The 9,895-nt window shown below is 53.7% G+C and overlaps 1 protein-coding gene across 1 annotated transcript; it reads right to left on the bottom strand.

Moving 5' to 3' along the window:
- Positions 1 to 317: 317 nt before the first annotated feature.
- On the bottom strand, positions 318 to 8,805 carry DGCR6L (DiGeorge syndrome critical region gene 6 like). Its single transcript, XM_029224024.1, has 5 exons — positions 8,601 to 8,805; positions 8,354 to 8,514; positions 2,329 to 2,429; positions 1,325 to 1,465; positions 318 to 793 (listed from the first exon to the last, which is right to left on the bottom strand). Exons 1-5 carry the CDS (start codon positions 8,708 to 8,710, stop codon positions 710 to 712), a joined length of 597 nt encoding a protein of 198 aa, XP_029079857.1. The 5' UTR covers positions 8,711 to 8,805; the 3' UTR covers positions 318 to 709.
- Positions 8,806 to 9,895: the final 1,090 nt, after the last annotated feature.

The raw sequence follows: 9,895 nt of genomic DNA, 5'->3' as shown, positions 1-9,895 counted from the left end.
AGACAGCACACTCCCCAGAGTGGGCTTGGTGCTTCCCCATCCTCAGTCTCTTCCTCCCTCAGACCCTTTCTGCTGCTCTGTGCCCTTCACCCCAGCGGCCCCAGTGACCCACACCAGGCTCTGGCTGCTCTGACCGCCCCACAGAGCAGACTGGATGTGGCCCTAGTGCCCTCGGACTTGCCCCAGGGAGGGGCCTCTGTGACATGGGGGTGGGGCCGTCTTCTGCTGATTCCTCTGTAGGCCACGGAGCCCACAGGCAAGGGCCCTAGCTAGGCCCTGGTCACGACAGGCACCACAGAGCTGTCATGCAAGCCACGTGCAGGCCATGCTGAGGCGTCTTTATTTCTCGGGGTCACATGCAGCTCATGAGCCTTTCCTACTCGGGGGCTGCACCTGCCAAGGGAGGGGCCGAGAGCAGAACACATCGGAAGCCTGGGGCAGACAGCTGGAAGGCTGGGCCCACTCTTCCCTTTACCTTCCCACCCTAGCTTTGGACAAAAAAGCCCAGGTGAAGGTGGGTGGCAGACGCAGCCCAGGTCCACCTAGCTTCTCCTCACGGGGTGCCCCTCCTGCAAGCAGCTGGGAGGGTGGTGGCCAGACTTCAGGAAGATGAGCGCCACTCAGCTTTCTGCTGCCTTTGCTGACTGTGGAACAGGGTTGTCTTCCCAGCCAAGATGGGCAGCGGGTCACTGGCAGGAACCCTGCCTGGTCATAGTGCCGCCTTCCCCACCTGGCAGCCCCTCTGCTGCAGCTTCCGGATGAGTTCCAATAGGTTCATCTGTAGCGTCAGCTCCTGGGATGCAGAGGGGCCACTGTGAGGTCCCCTTTAGCCCTGGCAAAGGCCCCAGGAAGCAGCCTCCTTTACCCAAGGACCCGGGGCAGATACCAGGACCTAGAGAGCACCAGGCTTGAGCCCATGGGGCTGACTTCCAGTGAAGCCTGGCTACCACCTGCCAGAAAGGGGCAGGTGCTGGGACTCCACCTGTGGCAGGGCCTGCAGTTGCCCTGGCTTGGCACAAGTGGAGGTGTGTGCAGGGATGTAGGGGAACTGCACAGGAGGCCCTGTAGGGCATAGTGAACCCGGGGAAGGTGGGCAATGCCCTGTAGTCACATGGCTTACCCTCTTGCGGCGGAGGCAGTGTGACCGGCCTCCATGCTGAGCACAACGCAGAAACCCTTCCTGGAGCCTCCCTAACTCACCATGTCCCCTGTCCCCACACACCCTGGGCCTGGGCTCCCAGTGACCAGCTAAAATCCCATATGGAATCTAGCCTTGGGGACCAACATCCCCTGGGCTGTGCCAGGGCAGGCCTGTGCTACTGACCTGCGGGTTGGTGGTCACATAGAAGCCGGCGACCCCTGCCTTCTCCAGTGTGCTCTGCTGGTCCGCCACCTTCCGGTCCAGCTCCAGGACAATCTTCTGGTCCATCGCCCGCTGCTCCTCACGGATCCGGTGCTCCACCGCCTGCCACGGTGAAGGCAGCTCAAGGGCTCAGCCTCCTGCCCATCAGTGCCTCACACACACATTCCTGGCCTGTCAACTCCTCTGGCCCCTCCCCACCTCCCAGTGGGTCCAGCTCCCAGACTACGGATGGATCCCGTACTGCACCCAGGTCCGTCGCTCCTTAGCCACACACAACCCTGCAGAGGGGCTCAGATGACCTGCCCCAAATGCCCTTCCTCCAGCACCTCCTGTCAGGTGTCCTCCCTTTGCTGTGCCAGGCCTCGCCCAGCCCTGACAGCTCGGGACCACCATGAGCTGGCCAGATGCTGGCTCCACCTCTGCTGACTGTCAAGCTGGCCACCATCTCTGGGCCTTTGCGTATGTTTCCTCCCCACTGGAGCTGCGGCCAAGCCCGGCTCAGCACCTCCTCCCTGCATGCCCTGGCTTGGGGCTGCCTTGGGACCCTGCACACGCCTCCACATGCACCCCACCACTGGTGGCTTCTTGGTTATGGGTGGGCCTCTGTGTTGTTCCCAGGCAATGTGGGAGCAGGACTTGCTGGCTCCATCATCCCACCACTGCCCTCATCCCCAAGGCCATGGGGCACAATGGCCCCCACTCACACCTGCCCTGTACAGGCCCAGCCCATTAGGAGCTGCTGTCTCGAGGAGCAGGAGGAGGGGAGTGGGGGGATCACACACTCTCCATCCATTCCAAGCACACCCCAACCCCCAACAGTGAAGAGCCACATGTGGGCACATGGAGCCTTCGCGGCCCACCCCAGGCTGAGGCCCAGGCTGGCCAGTGGCTCCCAAGCCACCCGGAGCCCCTCTACGGCCCTCTCAGCAGAGCCCAAGTGGTGCCCACCCTGCCCACACCCCTACCTCTAGCTCGCGCTGCTGGGCCGCCTGGAGCACAGGCAGGTTGTGGGGCCGGCAGGCCTGCTGGGCTTCCTGGTGTTTCTGCCGCAGCGCCTGCCTGAGCACTGGAAGGGGACAAGACCAGAGGGGTATCAGCAGGTGACAGAGGGGTAAGGAGGGGGCCTGCTCCAGCTGTCCCACCACCACAGGGAAGCAGGGCAGAGGCGTGGACGTGAGGGAGGCCTGCACTGGGAGCTGGGTGGAGCTCTGGACACCCAGCCCCCAGCCCACTCAGGCGGGCCCTCTCCCAGGGTACGGCCCTTCTCCAGCAGCAGGACTCCAGGGCACTAGAGAAGGGTGAGGCCAAGTGTATGGTATGGGTGTGGAGCCAGGGCTGCAGCCTGAGCTCAGAGAATTGTGGATAGGGAGGGAGGAGACTGCGGTCTAGACGTTTCTAGGCTCAGATGCTGGCTACAGGCCAGGAGTCCAGCGTGACCTGCCATCATCCAAGGGACATCCACTGAGACATCCAAAAGACCACCCAGGCAAAGGCCTGGGAAAGGAGGACGAGGAGAGTGGCCTCTGCCCTGGGGTGTGGCAGTCACTCCCCCTCAGTGCTGCCCTTGGTGGTGGTGAGGGGTGCAGAGCCACCCTGTACCCTATCCACAGCTCCTAGAGGGAGTAGGGTAGGCACAGACCCTGGGGGGCCCAAGGATGTGATGAAATAAAATTCATATTTTAAGGCAAGACAAGCAACATTTAAATAAAATTATTTCTCTGCTCATTTGAGCCTCCTCCCTCCCCTCCGCTGTGCACTGTGCATCTGCATTAAGCATGACCCGGACTCCCCAGTGGCAGAAATACCTGCTCAACCACAAAGATCAAATTTTCTCCTTCTGGTGCCAGCCATGTAACTCCTTAGGAGGTAACATTCCTTTCTCAGTCCTGTAAGGGGTCATGATGACCCACCACTGGCCTTGTAGGTGCAGACGTCTTTGGTGGACTTTATGGACAAGGCCACTATATCATTTCCCTTAAAGACAGCGATTGGTGCAGAACAGACTGGTCAGACGACCTGGGGAGACACTGGGCTGGAGTTCTCAGCTTAAATACTTACTGATGACCTTATTAATGTCACTAGCTATATTTCTGCCTATTTTACAAGATTATTGTTTCTTTAATGACCAAATGTGTGGCTGAGCCTCCAATAAAGATAATGATGACTAGAAGACCTGAAACAACTAACCAAATATATAGTTCTGTAAGATCAGGGATTGTAATAGTGTAGCTCTAGATGTGGGAAGAAGCAACAACAGGGCAATAACAGACTAGTAGGACAGGCAGCGCGGAGCCCTTGGGCTACTGTTAGTTAACAGGGTCTAGTCTGGTAACAGCACATTGAGTGGCCTATCAAGGAAATCCTCGCATGACCTGGGAATGAGCATTCCTAACACCGTGGTACAAATTGGTCATGAAATGCCTCCCAAACTGAAAGAGGGGCTTCCCTGGTGGCGCAGTAGTTGAGAATCTGCCTGCCAATACAGGGGATAAGGGTTCGAGCCCTGGTCTGGGAAGATCCCACATGCCGCGGAGCAACTAGGCCCGTGAGCCACAGCTACTGAGCCTGCGTGTCTGGAGCTTGTGCTCCGCAACAAGAGAGGCCGCGACAGTGAGAGGCCCGCGCACCGCGATGAAGAGTGGCCCCCGCTCGCCGCAACTAGAGAAATCCCTCACACAGAAATGAAGACCAAACAGAGCCAAAAATAAATTAATTAATTGTAAAAAAAGAATAAAGTAACACTGATTTTAAAAAAAAAAAGACTGAAAGAGAAGGGACTGTAACAGAGAGAATGTTGCCCACCACCCAGTTCTACAAGAGTCATTAACCACTGCAGTCGCTGACCTACCTGAAAGGAATTCAGGGTGAAGATCGGGATGAGGCACTTTGTGCTCTGGGAAAACTGGCAGAACTAGCCCTCAGACACTTGGATATTTTCAGGAGAAAATTTTATGAATACAGTTTGTTGCATCTTCCCATACTTAGAAATGCACTAAAACCATTAACTAAGCTATCTGTTCCTCGTAAATAGCAGTAACCTTCTACCAAGCTGCATGCTGGGTTACATGTACCCCTTCACCAAAATCACATATATACTGGCCTCCCTCCTCACCTCTTTGGAACAGTCCTCAGAGCTTTCAGAAAGACTGTCTCCAGGTTAGAATCCTCAGGTTGGATCGACTAAAATTTTCCATTTCTTTCTTAGATTGACTATTGATTAATTTTTCAATAGATGGCATGAGCCGGCAGAGGCCATGTGCCAGGGAGTCTGTGTTGCTCCAAGAGGGGCCACCACGACCACCAAGGAAAGCTTCCACAGTCCCCACTAATTGTACAGGACTGGACAGAAGAGAAAGGTAGCATGGGATGGAAAGAAACCAATCACAAAACAGAACACTCAACACTATGCAGCCAAAATCCTAGACTAGTAAATGTCAAGTGGCCAGAGCTCCCCTGTGAGGAGGGGTCCTGGCTATAAGACACAAGGCCACCACTCGGTCCTCGGCAGAGACCTCACGTTACAGCCCTTCTCTGGAGGACCCCTGAGGTTCCCCAATCTCCTGTTTCTTCGCAGTGCGTGCACATCTCGACTATGGCATTTATCACACTAAGTGAGTCTGAAGCTGAGGGCCACCCTCAAGACATTTCCATAAACAAAGAGATGACAAAGACACTCCCCAGTTAACATTTACAGCGTGTGGAGGCAGGATGCAAGGAAACAGATAAATGCAGGGAAATGTCATCTTCACCCCATTTATCAACGTCACTACAGATCTCAGGTCAACTTCCAGATTCCACAGGGCGAGCAACCAGAGGCAAAAAGAGAGCTGCACCCACTGCCCGGGCGGGGGCCTGGCCTTTGCAATGACCAAGGAAAGCAATGGCAGCCAACCACCACCTGCTAAGTCAGAGGAAGGAAAAGCAGAAAGTCACAGGCACTTTCCCGCTGCTGACAGCGCAAAACCTTCCAAAGGACAAGAAGCGAAGTGTCTGAAGAGTTATCAAAACTCCCCACTGAAAGGAACCAGGGCTCCATGGAGACATGGCCTGTTCCCTTGCTGCCCCCTCTCCCTTTAAAAAAATTATTCTGAGCGCCTGATTTGCTCCCTGAGCTACTAAGCTCTGGAGATAAACAAAAATCACCAAAACGAGAGCAAATACTACTTACTGACAGCCTGCATTTGGCACAGACCCAGTCAAAGGCAGGAGGAGTCGGAAAGTTTTACGGTGGCAAAGGGGAAAGGTCCATCCGGATGGAAGGTTGTTGGTGTGGGGAAGCTGGAAGCAGGCTGTCAGAAGAGGGGCTGAGGCTGGGAAAGAACAAGATGAGCCTGAACACCTTCCTGTACCAGAAAGCGAGAAGTGCTCCAAGAATGATGGGGACACATCAAAAGGACACAGGAGCCAGCCCCCTGTTCTTCCACTGGCCAAATGTGGCATGATTTGAGCGTTAAAAGGCATCAGCTATGTACTTTGGATTTGTGAATATGCATCTCATTCCTCAATAACAATGTGTACAGGGACCTCCCTGGTGGCGCAGTGGTTAAGAATCTGCCTGCCAATGCAGGGGATACAGGTTTGATCCCTGGTCTGGGAAGATCCCACATGCCATGGAGCAATGAAGCTCGTGCGCCACAACTACTGAGCCTGTGCTCTAGAGCCCACGAGCCACAACCACTAAGCCCTTGTGCCACAACTACTGAAGTTCGCGCACCTAGAGCCCGTGCTCTACAACAAGAGAAGCCACCACAATGAGAAGCACAGGCACCACAACGAAGAGCAGCCCCAGCTCACTGCAGGTAGAGAAAGCCCGTGCCCAGCAACGAAGACCCAACGCAGCCAAAAATAAATAAATAAAATATAATTATAAAAAAATATATGTACAAAGACAACCATCCAAACATTTAGGGAAGAAGTAGTACCAATTATACACAAATTCTTCTGGAAAACCAAAGAGAACACTTCCCAACTCATCCTGTGAAGCAAGTATCACCCTGATACTCAAACCAGACAAAAATGTTACAAGAGAACTACAGGCCAATGTCCATCACTAGCATAGAAGTAAAAATTCTTAAGATTTTAGCAAATCAAACCAACATAGACAAAAAGAATAGTTCATCATGACTGAGTAAGATTTATCCCAGGAATGAGATTTATCCCAGGAATTTAAAAAATCAATGTAATTCACCGTCGTAACCAAAAAGCCACTTGATCATCTCAATAGATGCAGAAAAAAGATTTGACAAATTCCCAACATCCATTTCTGATAGAAACACACTAATCCTGGGGCAGATGTCTATCATCTGCCCCCACAGGAAAGGGACCTCACATCACTAGGAGGAATTTTTGCCACAAACGCTTAACGTGTGTATCGTCATGCTGTCCAGTTTACAGGAAACACAGAAAGTGGAAAAAGAGGTAAAATGTCAACATGAGGAGGCAATCCAACAGATCCACAGTGAAGACGTTCTAAGGCAGAATACCCTGGACTCTTCAAAAAGTCAGCGCCACAATAAATGTTGGGAGCTGTTTCAGAAGCAGAGACCAAAGTAACCAATGGCAATGCATGACCACACACTGGATCCTTATAAAGGGACAGACAATTTGAGACAAGTTTCGGTATGTGACTGTGGACTCAATGTCAGAACACACCCTGGAATGATTCATTTCTATCCATTGTGGTTACAGAGGAGAGCGTTCTTGTTCTAGATCGCTGGTTCTCAGTACTGGACCAAGGCTGACCCCCAAGGATGTCTGGAGACATTTCTGGCTGTCATTATTGGTGGAAGGTGCCACTATCATCTAGTAGTTAGACGCCAAGGATGCTTTTAAACATTCAGCAAAGAACCATTAAGACTTGTCCAAGGACTTCCCTGGTGGCGCAGTGGTTAAGAATCCACCTGCCAAAGCAGGGGACATGGGTTCAAGCCCTGGTCCGGGAAGATCCCGTATGCCGCAGCGCCCGTGTGCCACAACTACTGAGCCTGTGCTCTAGAGCCTGCGAGCCACAAGTACTGAGCCCGCGTGCCACAACTACTGAAGCCCGTGCGCCTAGAGCCCGCGCTCCACAAGAGAAGCCACCGCAATGAGAAGCCCGCGCACTGCAACGAAGACCCAATGAAGACAAAAATAAATAAATAAAGAAGAAGAAAAAAAAACTTGTCCAGCCACAAATGCTAACAGCGCTGCTGTTGAAAACCCTGGTCTAGAGGAATGCTGAGGACCCCTGGTGAAGACCTGTGGTGCTGCACATACTTACGGACACAAAGAACTTTGTCAAAACTTCAGTTACTGAGTGTAGCTGGAGAACATATAAGTATTCATTATATTATACTTCCAACTTTTCTAAATACTTAACCTTTTTCAAATAAATAAAAAGTTGGGGAAAAATAAAATAAGAAAGGTGGGAAATCTGAGGGGGCGGGAAGAGCTGACCAGCATACCTCGCAGGAAGGGGCTCCGGAGGCCCCTCCCATTCCCAGTAGGGATGCCTGGGAGGGGCCAAGGCTCCCAAGGCTTTGGCCAAACGCGTGGCTCAAGTGGAAAAGTTTTCGGATTCTGGAGGGTGCCTCAGGGATCAGTGCAAGGGAACTTGATGCGCTGTGGAGAGGAAACTGACACTAAAGGGCGCTGCAGAGCTGTCAACACTGCGGGGCATCACTGCGGGCGGCCAACCGCCAACACCAGACCTGCCAGTGGGCTGACCAAGCGCAGAGGCCTCGGGCCATCCGGCCTGGAAGGGGAGTGAGAGCACGCGGGAGCGCGAGCAGGGGGTTTCTGGATGTCCTGCGAAAATATGACTGTGCAACTGACAAAGTAAAACCGACTTGACCCATTTGTCATCAATGGCCCCGCGCCCTCGATCCGGTCAATTTCAAGGGCTTCTTTCGAACGGTATCCGCGGAAGGCCTCCGCCCGCAGAGACCGGAACTGCCCGGGCAGGCCGAGCTCCAGCGCGGGGAGCTGGGCTGTCCCGTCGCCCCCGCGCACCTCGGTGCTCGTTCTGCAGCCGCAGGCGCTGGTTGTACAGGCTCTTCTCGGTGAGGTGCTGGATGTCCAGCAGCCCCTGCACGATCTCGAAGACGGTGCCGTCGAGGAGCGCCAGGGCCAGATCACTGAGCGTGGTGTAGGACAGGCGCTGCTGGAAGGAGCTGCGGGAGGAGGGCGCGGTGAGCGGGGCGGGGCCGAGCCGCCTGCCCGCGGCCCCGCCCACCCCGCGCGCCCCGAGGCCGCGCACCTGGGCAGCTCCTTGACCAGGCCCTGCAGTGCCGACAGCAACTGGTAGTGCCGCTCCTGCTGCCGGGCTCCGTCCACAGCCTCCTCCAAGGCGCCGGAGTACCGCTCCATGGCGCCCGCACCCCGCCAGCCGCCGCCGAAGCGACGCGTGCCTCTACGTCAGTCCCCAGCGCGGCGCGCCCCGCCCCCTTTCACGACAGTTCTGAGCACAGCGCGACACGCCTTTGCGTCAACCAGAAGGAGGCTGTCTCTGCCCCACCGGAGAGCGTCCCGCATTGTCCCCGCCCCTTACCCTGCCCCCCCGCCCACGCGACCTCGGAGGCGTTACTCCACAGCCTCAAAATCGCGAGATTTCTGAGAATTCTCCCCCGCCCGCGTGGTGGGCGTGGACCGAGGCCCCGCCCCCGCCCCGCCCTACATTGTAGACTGTGCTATGGGCAGCCTGTGCTTTTTTTTGCTTCAGTTGGCTATTTTTCTGGAATCAAATTACAGTAGTGATTAATAGATTTTATTTTTTATATCTGGAGTAAAGGATTTGTTAGTTTTATAATTTTTCTTAAGAACAAGCATATGTATTTAGTAGCTCCATTGCATTAGAACAGTTTTAATTCACAGTGACTTGTGAAATCCACCTTCTTCAGGCCTGTGTTGAGAGCTTCCTGTTTTATCAAGTCATGCGTGGAGAAGAAGAGGCTGTCCTGTTAGGTGGCAGGATGTTTACAAGTGACACTGCTTCTTCTAAAACATAGGTTCTTTTCAGACTTTTCAATTTTACACAAAGGCTAGAGTAAAATGGTAACAGTAAACCCGCCAACTAAAAATTGGCACTTGCCATCTACCTCTACAAGGATTAAATCCCAAGCCTGTTGCAAAAATCTTGGCTCCCTGTGCACCGATGCCAAATAAAAATATGGAGACAGAGGTTTGGAAGATAGGAAGTAGCGAGGCTTAATTTTCTTTGCCAGGCAAAGGGAAGACAGTAGGCTAGTGCCTCAAGAACTGTGCCCCCCCCCACCAACCTTCCTGGGGAATTACAGGGATTCTTATAAGGGAGTTCGCAATCCGAAGTAAGTGACAAGGATCAAAATGGTGAAGGTCATGCATTCTTCTTGCATTATTTCAAAACAGTCACCGCTGGAGTCAAGCAACCCGGTAATTGCATCCCCCAGCCCGGGTTATCGGTCTGCGACCTCCTTTCTGAAACGCAAACAACTACAAGGGGTGATTTGCTACAAGAGGTTACAGGGGGAGCAAATACCAGGTGCAGAATGTAAATTACAAAGGATTGGGGTGATG

This window comes from Monodon monoceros, unplaced genomic scaffold (assembly GCF_005190385.1).
Source record: "Monodon monoceros isolate NGI ecotype Baffin Bay Population unplaced genomic scaffold, NGI_Narwhal_1 Super_Scaffold_1, whole genome shotgun sequence".
Taxonomy (NCBI): domain Eukaryota; kingdom Metazoa; phylum Chordata; class Mammalia; order Artiodactyla; family Monodontidae; genus Monodon; species Monodon monoceros.
This window is presented reverse-complemented; position numbering and strand designations above follow the sequence as displayed.

Excerpts from the sequence above, each read along its gene's own strand:
- DGCR6L (XM_029224024.1), bottom strand. The coding sequence starts at position 8,710 with ATGGAGCGGTACTCCGGCGCCTTGGAGGAGGCTGTGGACGGAGCCCGG. Across the intron at positions 2,430-8,353 it reads GCTGCAGAACGAGCACCGAG|TGCTCAGGCAGGCGCTGCGG; the intron begins GTGCGCGGGGGC and ends GTCCCCTTCCAG. Across the intron at positions 1,466-2,328 it reads CCCAGCAGCGCGAGCTAGAG|GCGGTGGAGCACCGGATCCG; the intron begins GTAGGGGTGTGG and ends TCACCGTGGCAG.